Here is an 18,769-nt window from a genome sequence, read left to right as displayed (position 1 = left end):
ACTATATTGGTGGAGATACTGGCGCTGCTTGTCAGAATCAGTGATCCCAAGCCTGACCTGTAAAAGTTCAGAGTTGTTTTGTGGATCACTACTTTGGAAAATAGCCCCGTTTTTACAATCGATAGCCCCTTGTTTGGAAATATAATTTTCTGGCATACCGATTTTATAAAAGAGTTTAAACCACTGTTTTGCCAAATCATTAGTCAATTCTTAAACTACAAATAAATATTCAGCATTCTAGCTAATTAATTGCTAATCCCATGCAATATTCCTGGACAAAGTGGATGGATAATGTCATAACAAAAAAACACACACAAGCAAAAATAATATTTAAAAAAATACAAACAACAAACAGGAGAAGGTTTATTATGATTCTCGCGATTACAAAAAATAAAATCCCAGCCAAACTGGAGCTTGGTCCTTAACCAGGACGCCCGTGTGTATTACACAAAGTACGCAGCCAGGGCCGCCATCTTGTCTTTGGGTTTCTTTGGGGCCGGTCTCCTGCCCCTTCCGCGGCCCTGTCTCCTGCCCGCCCCCCCGCGGTGCATGGGGTGCCTCATGGCTGCGTGCTTCAGCTCCACCAGGTCCTGGAAGACGGGGTCGCAGAACGCGCAGCCTGTGTGCTGGGTCTCGTCTCCCGGGAGAGGGGACCTGGCCTTGTTGAAGTCCACGATGACCAGCGACGCCTCGCATGACTCGCAGCTCTCCGAGGAGACCCGCACCTTGTGGGCGTTTTCAAAGAAGTGCACCACCACGTTGCACTTGTTGCACGCCATCCTCCACTTGGGCCCCGAGGTGGGGTCAAAGACCAGGACCCCGTTCTCGCACTCCACGCACTGGCCGATCCCCAGGCTGTTCAGGGAGTGCTGGCAGGTGGGGTGGGTGCACTCACTGCAGCCCATGCCTGAAAGCAGGAGACAGAAGATGCTCTTGTAAATGTATTGGCTTTGTTTTGCAGCTCACCCCCCTGTCTTTATATAACATGAGATCCCATTGCACTGTGCTGCGTCAGGGCCGGTGCTCTGTACCTTTCTTCATGTCTCTGAAGGGGGGGTTGCTGTAGCAGTATGGGCACAGCGGGTAGCTCTTTCCCCTGGACCCCGTGGACCACAGCACCAGCTCAAACTCGTCCAGCGGGCAGCGCAGCTCTTTGTACAGTTTAATGGCGCCGTTCTGGGGCAGGCTGTATGTCTCGTCACAATGGGAGCAGTGCAGTCTGCTCGGTTTAGCCTACAAGAGAGTTCAAATACAACACAACAAGCTCCCGCTGTATTACTCACAGGATGACAGCTGTATTAAACCTCTGCTTCACTACAGAAGTCATGTGATACAGGAAGCAATGAGCACTGTTTTAATACACATACTGTACACAGGTTTTGATTTCATTTATCTTAAAATATTTCCACAAGAGGGAGTAGTGTGTGCAAAAAACAGGACAGACCGTGTAGGTTTAATGGGTGGAATTCCTAGAATGAATTTTTTGGTGCATGAATTTGCAGCGAAGGGATCCTGACCATACGAAGTTACTCTACCCCGGTATAGCAGCTTACTTACAACCCTATGAGCACCCCAGTGTCCCGCACCCTCAAGGCTTTGCAGTGCTGGATTTGTGGAACTCCAGCTGTATTATATCATTGCCCTGCATGCAGGTGTGATCCTGATGGCAGAAAGCTGCAGGGGTGGTATGTGTAGGCAGGTAAAAGGAGCTTTTTTTAGTACAAGCATGTAAGGGTAGGTCTCCCAGTTCGATAACATTGGTTATCAGACCAGCACTAGGATACAGAGATATGGAACAACTATATCCCAGACAGGGGTGGCGAACCATCTTCAAATACTGTGTCATTTTCCAAAGGAAAAATGTATGTGATCCTGACTGAAATTTGGACCAGTGTATTATCTGTGAACCTTTTAACATGTGGGTCCCACAGACCATCAGCACTAATCCTGCACTAGCTAAAGTTAGGTAAGGTAGTCCAAGACGAGTGCTAATGAAAGCAGCTGGAAGTGTCTGATCCCTCCGTGTACCTGGATATACTTCATGAAACGGTGGCACTTGCCACAGCGGGAGAGAGGCTTCCCTGTGGCTGCGATCGGGGAGAAGGAAACTTCCATCAGCTCGTCCATGCCTGAGGGGAAAGGATCAAGGACACAATGATAGCGTGAGCAGCGCCTTCCTTCTAACAGTGTGGGCTTGTACTTGTTCTACTGCTCTACCTGCAGCCCAGGCAGATTCACAGCCTGTTTACTTACTCCTGCAATACAACAAACCCCAGTTATTTAAAATGACAAAAAAAAAGAAGCGAGACCAACAAAAAAAAGAATAATCAAACAGTGTCTGATTTTCATGCGGGTGCAATATGAATATTCTAAAAACCTTGGCTGCAGACAGGAAGAGTTCTCTTTCGTAAAACACAGCCGTCTGTGCACTAGCTTAACTCCGTGGACTTTAGGAAAAACAGCAGCAACTCACTAGCAATGGAATCTACAAAGTAATGAAACTTCCTCTTGAAGATATCCAGAGTGAACTGCAGGACCTGCTTGAAATTGGCTTTCCCCTGGGCAATCAGGTTCAGCTGCTTTTCCACAGCGCTGCGGATCGTGGGCAGCACCAGTTCAGCATCTTAAACACAAGACATGATTTATTAATGGTTTCAGATTCTTCTTCAGAACAGAAGCTGTCCTTCTAATGAGAAAACAAAAATGCATTGGCTGGGAAAGGCAAAGGGGTCTGTGCGATCCGGCTGCAGTGAGCAGGGACTGGTATCTGTGCAGGTCTGCCCCGTGCTGCAGTGACTAATGTCTAATCTGATTGTGGAATTACTGCCCAGCTTCCAGTGAAGTGCTCAGAAAGGCTGGAACAATCTGATGCTCTTCTGCAAGCAGCAGCAAGTTACACCTCTGGGAATTGTGCAATGAGACGGCACTCCCCTTTAAGGTGAAATTGACACCCTAAGGGGTTGTGTGGTTCTCCGTTACAACACATTGTACAAAGAGGAGCAGCAATCTGTGCTGCTCGTGATTCTCCACTGTGGGTTACTGTTTACCATCCACATTACAAAGTCATTCCTGTACCTGTCTTGTAATAGCCATGGACAAGAACAATCCCCAGGTTGGTCGGCTTAAGCCTGCGTCCGCTCTCCACAGTAACGTAATTCCTCTGGCAAATGTTATTAATGTGCACTGGGATACTGGCATCAGTCCCTGGAAAAAAAACAGAGTGGGCAATGCAAGGAGTCTGGGAACACCATGTCATTTAGTATGGCCTCAGGACACATCAGGATCGAATAATAATAATAATAATAATAATAATAATAATAATAATCCTAAATCAGAGTAATAAAATGCCTTAAAAGTGCAAAAGCATGATGCATGCAATTTCATATTGGAGGTGTAATTTACTGTGATCTGTGGATAGTGAGTGGGCTACAGCTTTAAATGCAAACCTAAATTTCAGCTGTTTCGGAACAATATTCAATATGGGGGAAATAAAATATAATGTGAAGCAATCTGAGCAGACACCTGGGGTGCCATTGGCAGCGGTGACTCATGACTAGTGGCTTGTGTTTTTACCAATGCCATGCTTTTCCATCAATGTGATGAGCTCTGCCTCAGTCAGGTAGTCCGGGGGGCTGGTGTGTTTCTCCAGGAGCTTCACTTCATCCACGGTGAACACGTCCCCTCTCTCACAGACAGGAAGGCTCTCCTCCTCCGGGATGCTCTGCCACGGCATCACTTCAGTAAAGCCTGCGCGTGGAACAAAGTCAAAATCAATGTCGACAATTCTGAGCCACCATACTGTCAGCCACAGGGAAACACGCGGAACACAATTGCTGCCTAACAGAATCAACCGTACTCAAATTGTGCCTTTCCTCTGCTAGGCAGCGAATATCAAGGTGGACAGAATTCCTTTCTTCGTGATCATTAATCAACATGACAGGAATTCCCACCCTTTGAACTGTGCCCAAAACTGGCACGTGGAAACATGCAGTCTTACATCCTCATTTGAAGTAGTCTCGTCTCGCCTTTTCCAAAAAAAACTGTAATCTTTTTTGCCCCCCCCCCCCAAAAAACCTGTAAATTGAGCTGCAGTTTTAAATATAGGATTTAAAAGATTTAAATGTTAAAAAACTGTTGAAATACTGTTCCTTAAAAAGAATGACTAAATCAAGGGGCAGCCTGTAACCAACGCCAGAAGGCAAGACTGATTCTTACCCGCAGATATGAGAGTCTTCCCTGTACATGTAAAGCTCTCTGTGCTGACGCTGAAGGCGATGGTGGTCTGCAGGTATTTGCAGTCATAGCTGAGGGTGGCAATGAAGTGTCTTGTGATGTAGTCAAAGAGTCGCCATCCATCACTTCCTGAAGGACAAACAGCAGCAGCAGCAGCAGCTTTACAGGGGTTTGCAATGACTCGAGTAAAACAAGCAAACCAGACACATGCATTTAAAAGGGTGCTGTGTATCATTTACTGAACCTAATATTTCATTCCTTACCTGTTTACATTTTCCCGTTATTGTTGTCGTTTTTGTTTAGATTATTATTTGCTGTGCTTGCTAACTATTCCAGAAGAAACTGCATCTGAAAACACTAATGGAGTTGCGCTGTGCACTGAAGCTTCGACAACTAAAGCTTGTGCAACACTGACGAGAGACCAGAATACCAGAAAGGAAAACTGAAAACAGGGTGGGTACCTAGCTCACTCTCCGAAGCAGATCTCATGGGTGTGATGGGGGGATGGTCTCCAGCATCATTCCCTTTTCTGGGGCGATTGATTCCTTCAGAAAGCAATGCTTTCACCTACAAGGGCAGAAACACAAAACTACACACAAAAACGCGGCTTAATCACCCCCATTCTCTATCTAGTCCCAACCACCGTATGCAAGCATTGTATAAAAGGGACAGCTTGAATCCCTGTATAAAATAGCTTCTGCTGCTTTACTATTCAAATCCACTCACTGAATCTGCCCAGAAAGGATTGCTTGCTTGCTGACGCAGAGCTCCTGTGAGGTCAAAGTTCTCAGGGTAATGGGTGGTCTCTGTTCGAGGGTAGCTGATGTACCCTTGTGTGTACAGTCTCTCCGCTATCTGCATTGTATGCTGAGGGCCCATCCCTGCAAGAACAAAAACGCGCTGGTAAAGAGATACAACTAATCAAACATGCCACAGGAACCCCTGACCCTTCTGAAAACATGCCACAGGAACCCCTGACCCTTCTGAAAACATGCCACAGGAACCCCTGACCCTTCTGAAAACATGCCACAGGAACCCCTGACCCTTCTGAAAACGTGCCACAGGAACCCCTGACCCTTCTGAAAACGTGCCACGGAACCCGACCCTTCTGAAAGGTTAATAAAGTACAGCATTGTAGAAGAGTGGCAAAGGGTAGTTAAGCTGTGTTCAGTGTCTTACTGCAGCACACCATGCAGTGTGATTCTTGAGCTTTTCCCAGAGTTTAGCTGAGCCCACCTAAACTCAATCCAGAAACGGGTTTTGTGTATGAATTGAAAACGGTGTAAAACTATTCCTTGCAAAACAGAAAACTGAGCTTTAAACAATACGTACCAAGGGCTGAACTTGCGACACGTAACATTTCAACAGTGTTTAAAGCCTGGGGTCTCTGCTTCGCCTTCTCCTTCTTGCTCACTGACTCTACCTACAAATAAAACAATTATACCAACACATATAATACAGTAAGCACCAAATCGAAGATGATATATATACTGTATATATATATATGTAATGCAATAATGGCTTTTCTTTTATACAAAAAGGGGTCCGTTTGGCGCCATCCGTTGGAAGAAAGTGTCGCTGCAACACAAGAGTTTCCCAACGCTGACTCTGAAATTCCTTACCCTGGCTTCCCGGGCGGTCTTCACAATGTTGAGAAACATCTGCGCCACCTCTCTGTCGAACACTCGCACCCTGTCCCAGTCCAGGGTCAGAGACACGTCTTTGCCTCTCGACACCTACCGGAGAGAACGAACGAACAAAAGAAAGACGATAAAACAGAGTGCACACATTAGGCACAGGCAAACAGCCCTCATAAAGAGAATCAGTATGAACAGACCTTGGTCTGAACGACCCAGTAGGGCTCTGGTTTGAAGGATGTGATCTTGTCGTGGCGCTCCACGCAGAAGCCCAGGGTTGGTGTCTGGCAGGGACCAAAAGAAACTAGAGCGCTGTCCAGGTTACCATACTTCCCTTGAAAATATTTGGTCTGAAATCTAAAAATAATAAGCGAAGAAAAAAAAAAAAAAAAAAACCCTTCAGTAACTAACCATGGAGTTCCGCTGGGAAAGCTGAGCGCAGATATCTCACATTAAACCTTAACAAATATGACCCTGTTACATTTCCCTGTAGAATTACTGCAACACTGCACCCCTGGACAGCTGTGGCCAAAAGTTTTGCATCAGCTTGAATTTTAGGACTGAGATGTAACAAAAAAAAAAATATATATATAAACTACATGAACATAATTTAGATCTTTTATTTAACATCATGTAATGAAAGAAACTTTAAAATGAGATTGCAAAAAGTCTACCGGAAGCCATAATAGTAGGACAGTATTTCATGTTAGATTTCGAAATGTCACATTTTTGTCAGTACAGTATATGGAAAACTACAAAGCGGTATGTAATTCAATATGTTAACATAACAATATTCAGCAGGATTAATTTGACTTTTATGAAGCAAAGTAAGTTAATTCTATAGGGCAATGCAACACTTTTGCTGTAAAACATGTCCGCACAAGACACTGAAACTCTCTGATCAGTTCCAGTGGGTCCCCTCTCTCATTGGTACCTGGTGATTGGGAATGTCCCTACAAGACACTGAAACTCTCTGATCAGTTCCAGTGGGTCCTCTCTCTCATTAGTACCTGGTGAAAGCACAGCCGATGCGGAGGTCCAGCTCTTGCCGAGCATCCACTGACAGGGCCTCGTTGCGGTTGGGCTCCCCCAGGTGGTTCATGGCGTTACAGATATCAGTGTCTGTGATGGAGCTGAACTTGGCTCGAAACACTGTGCTCTCATTGCAGTACGCTTTGTTCATTACAGGCTGGATTGCGTCGAGGACCTGTGGTGGAAACGCAGCATCAGGAGAGAGTTACAGCACCTCCAGGGCGATATTCAATCCAAAACATTTCAAAAGGTAGTATCTGCAGGGTTTATAGAAAGGTACCTTTGGGGTTCTGATGCATTTCTGCTAATGAAGTGACATGTACATGAATCATAGCACTGTTCAATAAATACAGGGGCTATTTCCATGATCATACAGCTAGTGATATATACATATTATTATTAAAACAGTGAGTTTCAGTTTATCAATGACTTATCTTCTTCATTTATATATATAATGGGTTGCTGAATCTGCCTATCCGTGGCTTGTGTAACCAGATATTTCATTGGAGTATTTCAACTCCAATGAAATATTACGGGAACATTGACAGCGTGCACGGGCACATCCCTAAGCAAGCTACTGTGAAAACAACATACCTCAAAGCAGATGTTTTCTCCTTCTTTGTCACAGTCCAGCCAGAGTACAACATAATCACATCCTCTGCCTTCAACCTATCAAAACACATGCTCTGCTGTCACTTACTAGTACCAGGGCAATGAAAGCAAGCATGTGGATTACAGAAATCCCCCCATCACAGCTTAAATAGTAAATGACACTTATCGGTGGCATGTTAAAACTGATCACCATGACCTACATACAGTACTGTACCTGCAAATGTAAACATGTGAGCTAGTGTGACGTGAGACTAATAATGTGTTCCTTCAGAATTACACGCAGCCCAGTAGAGCCTATAGTAGGATCTAACACAATGCCTTAATTTGAGCGCACATTGTATATAAAGACACACAGAGCAACTCTTTTTATCCCCAGGCATAATAGAGAGGCAGGGGTGCTCCCAAGCATAGAGAATAGTCATCAATCACAATGAAATGCAAAAGAAAACACATCTCTACATTCAGAGCTGATTCAGTGCTGACAGTATTTACTAAGAGCAGCCTGACCGGTGCGCAGCCCGTAGAAAGCGCGGAGGAGCTCACCTGTAGAAACTTGACCATGTTGAGTTTGGGGTTGGCTTCCTTCTTCTCCGTTGGAGCTGTGCTGAAAAGCTCCGCGGGGTCCACCTTGTCCCAGTTGTTGTACTTCCCTGGAAAACGAAAGACTTTCGGGTTAAGAGACGTGCGCGGTACGGGACGCGTCAACAGAGCAATCCTTCGAAGGCACACAAATAATGATCTGACCTATGAAATCCAGGCTCATCACATGTCCACACACCGAGGTCATCTTAAAACGCACGCTTTGTCCCATGAAGGAGCCGGTGTATTCATGCACAGAACATGCTCCGTTGAGGCCCTTGCGGCTGGAGCAGCTACCTAATGAAAAAAGAAAACAGGTTAAAAAAAAAAAGAATGAAATTGGCTTCCAACATGTCACCGATATTTGGCATGAGAGCAAGGGCTGAGAGAAGCCCTGGGACTGGAAACAGGAATGATGTGCTTGTGACTGTAGGAAGATGACATGCTTTCCCCTTGGCTCGGAGGGGAGAGCGAACCGATCGGCTTCCAAGGCTGGGAGCATCGATGCTTCACCCAGTGGGAACATAGGGTTTGAAAATGGAGGTCTGGGAAAGCAGGGCTGCCCCCTGGCTCAGGGTGAGACAGAACCAATCGGCTTCCAAGGCTGGGAACATGTGGCCTCGGCGCCCTCTACAAATGTATTGACCTGAAGACCATTTTGGCCTTGCCCTTTTTGTTAATAAATATATATATATATATATATATATATATATATATATACACACACACACACACACATAGTTTTAGTCATTGGGGTAGTCATACCCCAATGGAAATTTTGTAGCAAAAGTTTTGCTTTAGTAAATGAGGAAAAAAAAAAGTTACAAGAAATAGATTGCTATCAAGTGGATTGAATCATGACTCAAACTTGAATATCTTGAGGATAGGCTGTGGCTACTGGCATATTGAGATATGAGGCAATATAAACACATCAATGCATTTACTCAGGAAACAGATCTCTAGAGAGAAAAAAAAAACTACTTTTTTGTTTTTCGAACAGGCAGAAATGAAGAGAGAGAACCGAACGACTATTAACGCTCCAGTATCGCACAATGAGGTTGAATTTTGATTTTGGTATTGCTCAGAGGGGACTGTATTGCACTTTGTTTGGTAGTTTGCCTGTTCGCTGTGCACTGAAGCCTGCTTATCCAGGGGCTGTTTGGATACAAGTTTAAGCAGAACTCTTAAGGATACATTTTTCCTTAACTATGATATTAACTCTTAAATGTGTGAGCCACTTTCTGCAACACCCTTAGACTCAAGCAACACCGGGGTTTGAGATCTGACCTCTAAATCACAGCAGGGAGAAAAAAAAAAAAAAAGCATAACAAGTGCTCTGGCTGTTCTGTTCACTATCAGTGCACTAGAGCAGACATTTTGTAAAGAGCTTTGAAACAGACTTTAAAGTTATAAGTGTAAAAAGTTGTAAGATGTTAACAGTGAAAAGACAAATGACAGGTACGTTATTTAAACAGTTGTAGCAGCACGTGGGGACGTGGATCTTTTCGGAACCCCGCTACTTACTCTTTAAGGGGAAAACATTTATAAAAAATAATAATAATAATAAAATAAATAAAATAAAAAAAGGGAATCTCCCCCCACTCCCAAAATGAGCCGTCTCTTTATAACCACAAATGCTGGTATTTCTCTGAACCAGATTCTCCACGCAGAACAAACGCTGCGGGGATCAGTGCTAAAAAAGAAAAACAATACCAGCATCAACAGCACTATATTCCCATTGCTGTATTACACTGAAATGGAATACTGCAGAACAAGCACATTTCCAAACAAAGACGTTTTCCCAAAACTGTTAGACAGAGGTGGGTAGCATCATTCTTTAGTCACACTTCATGTGAAAAAAGGAAAGTGCTGGGAGTTTGCCACGCCTTGAATCTACTTCCACTAGAATGAGGCGTTCCCCTAACAGTCCACTGCTAGTCCGTGCCGACACAGATTCCTCAGTGTGCATGACTGGAAAGACTATTTGCATAAATATTTGCAGTACCTAGAAAGGCATTTCCCAGGAAGAAATCACCTGCAAGGTGTACTGTACTGTGAAGACTTTATTTCCCCGTGGACTGAACCTGGAAGACGATGCATGTATGTACAGCTTCCTTTCAGGGTTGAAACTCCAGCTCAGTGTCACAGTGTTCTTAGAACATTCATCTGGGAGTATTTCTACTGTGCTGTCTGAAGAAGACGGGGTTCATTTACTGATCTAAACCAGATCTTCTCAACTGTGGGCCTCAGACTGAAATGAAATGAGGTTTTGCGTGTTATTTTTCATTTTATGCATGTTATGTAAAAAATTGTTGTTTTATTATGAAGCTACTTTATAATAAAACTACTTAATCTCTACTTTAAATGTATATCTTTCAATAGAACAATTAGAGCACCACAATCACTGCACAGCACACCCCCGAGAGCACCACTATCACTGCACAGCACACCCCCAGAGCACTACAATCACTGCACAGCACACCCCCAGAGCACCACAATCACTGCACAGCACACCCCCCAGAGCACCACTATCACTGCACAGCACACCCCCCAGAGCACCACAATCACTGCACAGCACACCCCCGAGAGCACCACTATCACTGCACAGCACACCCCCCAGAGCACCACAATCACTGCACAGCACACCCCCCAGAGCACTACAATCACTGCACAGCACACCCCCAGAGCACCACTATCACTGCACAGCACACCCCCAGAGCACCACTATCACTGCACAGCACACCCCCCAGAGCACCACAATCACTGCCCAGCACACCCCCCAGAGCACTACAATCACTGCACAGCACACCCCCAGAGCACCACTATCACTGCACAGCACACCCCCCAGAGCACCACAATCACTGCCCAGCACCCCCCCCAGAGCACTACAATCACTGCACAGCACACCCCCGAGAGCACCACTATCACTGCACAGCACACCCCCCAGAGCACCACAATCACTGCACAGCACACCCCCCAGAGCACTACAATCACTGCACAGCACACCCCCAGAGCACCACTATCACTGCACAGCACACCCCCCAGAGCACCACAATCACTGCCCAGCACACCCCCCAGAGCACTACAATCACTGCACAGCACACCCCCGAGAGCACCACTATCACTGCACAGCACACTCCCCAGAGCACCACAATCACTGCACAGCACACCCCCCAGAGCACTACAATCACTGCACAGCACACCCCCAGAGCACCACTATCACTGCACAGCACACCCCCCAGAGCACCACAATCACTGCACAGCACACCCCCCAGAGCACCACAATCACTGCACAGCACACCCCCCAGAGCACCACTATCACTGCACAGCACACCCCCAGAGCACCACTATCACTGCACAGCACACCCCCCAGAGCACCACAATCACTGCCCAGCACACCCCCCAGAGCACTACAATCACTGCACAGCACACCCCCCAGAGCACCACTATCACTGCACAGCACACCCCCCAGAGCACCACTATCACTGCACAGCACACCCCCCAGAGCACCACAATCACTGCACAGCACACCCCCAGAGCACCACTATCACTGCACAGCACACCCCCCAGAGCACCACAATCACTGCCCAGCACACCCCCCAGAGCACTACAATCACTGCACAGCACACCCCCCAGAGCACCACTATCACTGCACAGCACACCCCCCAGAGCACCACTATCACTGCACAGCACACCCCCCAGAGCACCACTATCACTGCACAGCACATAACGTATATCCCCCGGTACCACTGCTGATAGAGGAGTGGAACTATTTGTATTAATTTTAATAAATACAGAAGTTTTGGGATCATTTGAACTGCTGTTTGGACGTCTGATTATTTCCACACCACTCACATCCTGAACCTAATCCTAAATGGTGCGGTACATATCTCCACAGGGACTGTGTGGAGACTCCACAGAGAGAATTTGACTGTTGCTCCATTTACAAATGTTTCTGATCATCATATCTTCAGAAAAGAGCGCTCTTATACTTAATCAGGTAAACCAGGATGAGATTTCCATCCTAACCTGGTGCTGCAAATCAGTACAGGAGCTGCCAGACCGACGCAGACTCAGAACCCATTTCTCAAGAGTCTACTCCTGCTCCCAGCATCAGATGAGTAAAATAACAATCCACTCTTTGAAACTGTCTCTCCTGAGCACGAAACTGATTTACCTTAATAAGTGTTTCAGTTTCCAGCCTCGTTTCTACCCACCAGGCATTAGAGCTACGTTTGGCGTGAAAGGACATGCTACCTAACAGCTTTCCTGGGGAAACATGACGTCTTTCAGAAGCACGCTCGTGGGTTTCTCATTCACACAATTTCTATATAAATATGAAGGATTCAAGGATGGGGAGCACAGAACTGGAGACTGCAACCCCATCAGGCTTCCTGCACTCAGAACCACTCCACCACAGCAGACATGATCCACCTCAAGGTAAGAGATTCTTTACATTCATTCACTCCTTTACGTCTTAGCAGTTATTTCTTTTTTTTTTTTAAAGATATAATGGGTGAATTATTTTTGGCATGTTGGCTGTACAATGAAATGTTTGCGAATAGGTGCTTAGCAACGTATGCAATGAATAAAAGCAAAGTTAGAGTTAGTAGGCTACCTCTAGGGTTAAAGTACTGCATTGAGTTCGGATCCTATTCAAGGTGACAGATGAACTTTAAAACAACACAACATGCTAGTCACACTGCATTATGGATGCAGTTAAAAAAAAAAAAATCTGTATCTTATTGAAATGCTAAATCTGCTCTGAACTGGTTGCAGTTATCACAGCAGGAGCACGACTCTCCGCAGTTTGCTATGGGGGAAGAAGCATGTGTTTAACGGTGCTGTGACTGTTCAAAATCCTGCCTCTTGATCACTAGCACAGAAGAACATTAGAATCATCAAGGGGAGGCAATTTGTCTCATCAGCGCTTGTCCGGTTCTTAGTAGCTAACTGATACCAGAACTTTTTCTACATGGTTGTTAATTAATCACAACACAAAAAAATCTGGCTACTTAGACCTCATTTTACAACAAAGTACTGTAGCTTACTTGAAGGAATTTTAATAAGTGGGATTCATCACGTAACATGCAATGAGAGAAACTCACTCGTAAAAGTTAAACTTGCATCCATTAAATGCAAGTCTATTTCATATAACTACTATTATTGTTAATTAGCTTCATTTATTTTTTTTCCAGACAATCCAAATCTACTGCTTTACAATGCTGCTCTTAAGCGAATGCAAAAGCATTCCGCAGAGCTCAATATTTACAGGAGACCCCGAGGGGTTCAACTACCAGCTCATTAACATCTTAGAAAACAAACTTCCATTAAACGAGAGAAGCCTGGCTCCCTGGACATATGAGTGAGTACAAACCCAACATGCACTCTGTTCATATGTAGAAAAGAGAAAAAGTAGCCAATGTTATACAACTGTGTTAAATCCTAGTTGTTGCCCTTGTAACAGTTTCCCACAGTAAAAGCATAGCAAAGTATAATAAAGCACTGTGAAATCAAGGCAAAGCATTGGAAAGCACTGTAAGGCCAACAGAGGTACGGTAAAACATATTAAAAGGCATGGCAAACCATGGAAAAGTAAGCTAAATGCATAGCATAACCACGGGAAACGCCTGGGAGCATGCAAAACTACTGTGCAAATTAAAATGCCTCATGGTAAACATTTTATACACAGGTACACTAGTGCAATGAGCAATATATCATTTTACAGCTCAATTTCTGGAAGTTCTGTGCTATGCAAAATGCACGTCATCTAGACTGGTTAGCTTAAAAAAAAACAGCAATATGTTCACAATTTCAAACAGCATCCTTTTCATATTGTGGACTTATTGTTTTTTCCAGGAAGAACGTTGACCTGAACAGGGTGCCTCAGGTGATCCAGCAGGCAAAATGCATTACTTCCCATCACTGCGTGATCAGGAATGGGGACCAGGAGGCGCTAATCCACAGCTTGGAAAGCATTCCTGTCTCCATCCGCATCCCAGTCCTGAGAAAAAACCAGCTTTCCGAGTACAACCTGGAACTTGAAACCATGCAGGTCGCCTGCATCTGCGCTACCTCCAGGAACTCTGATCCCAAGAAACTATCAGATATCATGAACTGCAAGGCATGAAAACCAGAGAACCCGTCCTGTGTGCTCTTTACACAGTGCTTGTCAAAACGACTCTACTAACTATAGCATCAGAAAAAGAATATTATTAATAATAACAATGCATTCAATGCCTATCCATTATAGAAGTTTCAGCGAGGGGTTGTAAAATTCACAAAGAATTCTTCCATTGGTTATTTAAAGAAAATGTAAATAATAACAATAATAATAATAATACAATCTTACTGGTATATGAAGAAAAGAGTTTATTATTTGTGACTAGTTCACTTGACATATAATGACTCAACTGCTAGTCTTTGTATTAGCAAAGTAGGACTAGTGAGAACATTGCAAGTCCTTTGGTTAGCACTAATAAAGCTGATGCAACATGAAGATACGTTTTCAGGAACAGTGGCTTGAAACCTGGTTTTAGGAGACCTAGTTTGAGGTATCTTTGCTGTATCAAACCCTAAGTCCCCCCTGGTGTGCCAGGCAGTACCCTGAAACCTAGTCTCCTGAAACCCAGTTCCAAGCCACAGTGGCTTTGTGTTCCCTCAGCTTTAAAGACCTGAGGATGGAGATGAGCTTAATCATGTCATGAAGGCACGGTCAGTGCAATACAGCTGACACAGTCGTTTGTGTATCTGCAATAATTGAGCAGAGAGACAGCTGACACTGTCGTTTGTGTATCTACAATAATTGAGCAGAGATGTGAAAAGGTATCTATCTTAGAAAAGGACACGATGCATTTTGTTCCCTTTGAAAATGACATTACCTGGACTTGTTATAAAAACAGCAAACCCTCCAGTTCAGCTCCTTAGTATTCACTTATGTTCCTTGTTTGTTTGAAGAATGTGCAGCATGTGTGAATAAAGTCATGATTTAAAAACCAAACGGAAGAGAATTGTGTTTTTCTGTGTCCATCCCGTACTCAACACACGGGATCAGGAGAATGTAAAGCAGTGGGAACCCGAGTCAAGTGGAGCGGACATGCCTCTGTCTCATGTGGTCACGGCAGTCTTCCAGTACAGGGGTGGAAACTCCCATTGCATAGCAGTTTGAGCCATACCTGTTTCCAGTTTAATAATCAGACACACCTGAGCTTGTTACCTGAACACTAGAGCTTGTAGCAAAACCCGGCAGTTTTTAAACCTACCTCTTGAAAGTATCTTGGCAATGGACTGAGCCAAAGAGGGCTTCTCTGCCACCATCAACACCGTCTTCATTTTAACAGTAGGGTTCAGTTTTCCTGTTCGAGACACTGGCTCTGGTCAGCGGGACGTAGTCCCAGTATTGCAATGAAACGGAGTACAGGCGTTCCTAATGAAACACAGAAAGACACACTCACTGTACTAATTAAAAAACAAGAATGTTTAGTCATGTTAAAGGACAAGGGCCACTTCTGCACTGATCTGTGAAAATCCAGTTGCACTGCAGCCAACACATCTCAACAACAGAGCTGTAAATAAATAAATAAATAAATAAATAAATCCATTGAGGCAGGGAAAATCTCCTTCCCCACTTTAGCTGTAATTTGCAACCGCAAACAATTGTGCTGGACACAGTATTTGACACCTAATTCTGCCAGGAGCACTATTTGGCAGTATTTGAAACAACACAACACGCTTGATAATTTGATCTACGGAGTGGTTTGAACCAGTATAAAATGTACAGTCTTTTTGGGGGTTCCCATTACCAGTACATATTCTACTACCAGTTAGAAGCCCCCGCAATAGTTCCACATCAGGACTGAAAGAGAGCAATCCTTCTATTTGATTGACTTTTAGTTTAGAGACAGTGAAACGGGTGGTTATATTAAGAATGTGTTTTGTGCAGCTATTGCAGCAGCGGGACTGAAATCCTGCTGATAGGAACGTCGATCTAATATCTACTATTATATTCGCCATCGGTAATCTCGTTTCAGTTTTTAATTTTTGCGAATTGTTGTTGTCCAAGCTTGATAGTATTGTCTCTTTCCAATACATTTTGGAGCATCAGTGTTTTGTGCTCAGACGGAGAAAAGACGAATGTATTGTTCTTGTACAAACGGAGGGGCGCATAAAGCATTACTACGTTATCTCTCTCTCTTGATTATATAAAATGCATATTTTTCTTTCAACCTGATCCCTCTAAAATGCATTTTGAGTTACTTACTGCGTTACAAATCTGCTCAGCTGTGTCCGCTGGGGGCTGCCATGACACACACACACTCTCACACGACGGATTAGCACATCTACTTCCGGGTCTCGTGTAAAAACAGTAAAGTATTCTGAGATGATTTTACTGTATTAATTTAGCTGTGCTTTCACTTGCAAATAACAGGTCTGATAACATTCCTCTCACACGCAAATGATATTATCTGACAGTGCTGTGAGTGAAATATGAAGCTATTGAACAAAAAAATAATAATTATGAGAAAAAATAAAGAAAAAACACGTTTTGAACAGTATGCTCATATGACTAATTGATATTAAAAACACCCCCCCCCCCCCCCCCCCCAGAAATGGACTGCAGTCTATGGTTACCTAAAATCACCTTGACATTCCGAATCACAGACACTTCCTTCTTTTTCTTAGAAGCCTCTATTTGAGGTAATTCTTCAGCGGAGTAATCAATGATCATGTGTTTATCAGAGCAGTTCTTTACCAGAAGACAGTCGGTTTGGTCTTCAGCCCACATTCTACCAGCATGTGCTTAGACTTCTAGAGCTTCCTTTCAGGGTGCTGTAGTTCCAGGAAAGATTGTGTTTATGTGTTTACAAGCACAGGCGTTGGTTACACACAGACAGGTTGGGAATTGTTTCATTGTCACTTTTCTAATCTCTTGCGATGACTTTTTGTGTCTATCCGTCACATAATCACCATAGATTATTTAGATTATTTTAGGCTGTAGATTATAAAGGAACACAGGTCTATTGACAAAACTTGAACTGTTTTTTAAATAACTTATTTTTTTTTAAAGAGTGTTTATCATTAAACATTGTTTTAAACGTCGCTTTGAAATAAACTAACAAACCCACCACATTTGAAAACGTTTTCATGATCATGCAAGCTTGATTAAAAAATGGAAGACCCTATGGCTTACTATGGCTAATTTGCATAGCTGACGTTTCTGTCACGGCCTTTTGACCTTTTCCAAAAATAGTATCAAAATGATGGTTAACAAGAATTCTAGGGTTTCCTTTTTTTTTCTCAAACATTGAGCAACCTTTTCACCCAGCTAAGCCAAGCCCCTCACTTTCCCTTGAGACTGATACAGTATATAAATGGATGAAGTGTGGAGTATATCACAAGCAATCTCCCTCAGAACATTGAAGACAACACAAGTGCAGACCCATCTGTGAAACAGAAATGAAGATTACAGTGGCTTCACAGACAAAGGTAAAAATAAACCCTAACAACCCTACTTTGGTGATGGTTGTGCTTGCTGTTTTGTTACTGCAAATTACAGGTGCAGTGGCAGTCTGCTGTGTGGCACAAAGGGTCTGTTTAGTTATCTAATGGCAATGCAGTAGTGTTGCAAATGATAAGGTAAGACTACACTGTACTACTGTAGTGAGAGACAACTGTAGCACGAGGGCAGCTAGTATTGGTAAGATGTTCATATTTTCATTCCAGTGGTATCGCAAACCAATGCAACCTGTATTTATTGCACTTCAGTTAAACCAGATACCCACATACTGTACTGATAAAGAGTGGCGTCCCTTGAAACCATGTTACCCGAGGCGTCTGATCGTGGAGCTGCTCTTGTTACTCTCTACCCTTTCACTTCGTCCTCTGCAGACTCTTCTGTGTTTGGGAGTAGTTCTGAGCTGCGTTGCTGATGCTGCTCACTTACACTCCGATCACACACTCACTGCTGACGGGTATTCCTTTTCCCTGAGCCAAGTAAGGGAGTGGATCAACGGGATCAACAGCAGAACTCCAATCGATGAGTCCAGGAGTCTGGCTGCATGGACTTACAGGTGAGTCCTGAACACACGCGTACATCGGAACAGCTTTGTGTTGTACCACTCTGTGCTGCCAACGCTTGTAACGCTGTGGTCCTCTGGAGGTTCTTCAGAGCAATACTGAGGTATGACACAGGCTTCCCTATGGGGTTCCTCTGACTTTCTGTAGTGGAAGTCCTGTGTATACAGATGAAGATGTGTTAGTGTGGGGACTTCATAAAGCATTGCTATTGTAAGTTTATTTCTGAAGAGGAGAGGTAGGTACATCGTGGAACCAAGATGCACAGACACTGACATGGCACAAACTCTTAGGGCTTTGTATTCCCAGAACCAAAACCGCTGTTACCAGAGGCAGGGATAGTTGCCTTCATCCAGCATTTCCTCCTTTTAACCAGACTGTGTCTTTGTCCTAGAGAAGGCTGTTGACTCATAAGAATCCCCCTGTTGTTTTGCAGAGACGATATGAATGCCAGGAGAATCCCTGCTTTGATCAGACATGCGCAGTGTCCTCGGCACTGTACCGTCGATGGGAAGGAGCGCCCTGCGATACCCGCCGCCGAGGTGAAAGTTAACATGCCTGTCATGTCCATGGTTGGCAACACACAGTACCTGCTGGAGTAT

At 44.2% G+C, this 18,769-nt stretch overlaps 1 protein-coding gene across 2 annotated transcripts; it reads right to left on the bottom strand.

The window, feature by feature from the left end:
- Window positions 1-350: 350 nt before the first annotated feature.
- On the bottom strand, window positions 351-16,743 carry LOC117427695 (DNA topoisomerase 3-beta-1). 2 transcript variants are annotated; one of them, XM_059032779.1, is made up of 18 exons: window positions 16,725-16,743; window positions 15,356-15,519; window positions 8,259-8,390; window positions 8,058-8,164; window positions 7,497-7,571; window positions 6,881-7,077; window positions 6,071-6,227; window positions 5,856-5,969; window positions 5,566-5,656; window positions 4,960-5,114; window positions 4,695-4,800; window positions 4,216-4,362; window positions 3,574-3,747; window positions 3,076-3,204; window positions 2,474-2,623; window positions 2,029-2,129; window positions 1,032-1,233; window positions 351-907 (listed from the first exon to the last, which is right to left on the bottom strand). In XM_059032779.1, exons 2-18 carry the CDS (start codon window positions 15,423-15,425, stop codon window positions 444-446), a joined length of 2,571 nt encoding a protein of 856 aa, XP_058888762.1. In that variant the 5' UTR covers window positions 15,426-15,519; window positions 16,725-16,743; the 3' UTR covers window positions 351-443. The 2 variants fall into 2 exon arrangements, with proteins under 2 accessions (XP_058888762.1, XP_034758331.2); XM_034902440.2 differs by lacking the exon at window positions 16,725-16,743 and adding an exon at window positions 16,354-16,462.
- Window positions 16,744-18,769: the final 2,026 nt, after the last annotated feature.

This window comes from Acipenser ruthenus, chromosome 11 (genome assembly GCF_902713425.1).
Source record: "Acipenser ruthenus chromosome 11, fAciRut3.2 maternal haplotype, whole genome shotgun sequence".
Lineage (NCBI taxonomy): Eukaryota > Metazoa > Chordata > Actinopteri > Acipenseriformes > Acipenseridae > Acipenser > Acipenser ruthenus.
The sequence above is the reverse complement of the archived record's forward strand: the minus strand, read 5'-3'. Positions and strand labels throughout refer to the sequence as shown.

Bases quoted from the DNA above. Each gene is read 5' to 3' on its own strand.
- LOC117427695 (XM_059032779.1), bottom strand. From the start codon at position 15,425: ATGAAGACGGTGTTGATGGTGGCAGAGAAGCCCTCTTTGGCTCAGTCC. The intron at 8,391-15,355 runs GTAGGTTTAAAA...TTTTTTCATTAG, and splicing joins TGCCAAGATACTTTCAAGAG to GTAGCTGCTCCAGCCGCAAG. The intron at 2,130-2,473 runs GTGAGTTGCTGC...CTTTCCCCTCAG, and splicing joins CTTTGTAGATTCCATTGCTA to GCATGGACGAGCTGATGGAA.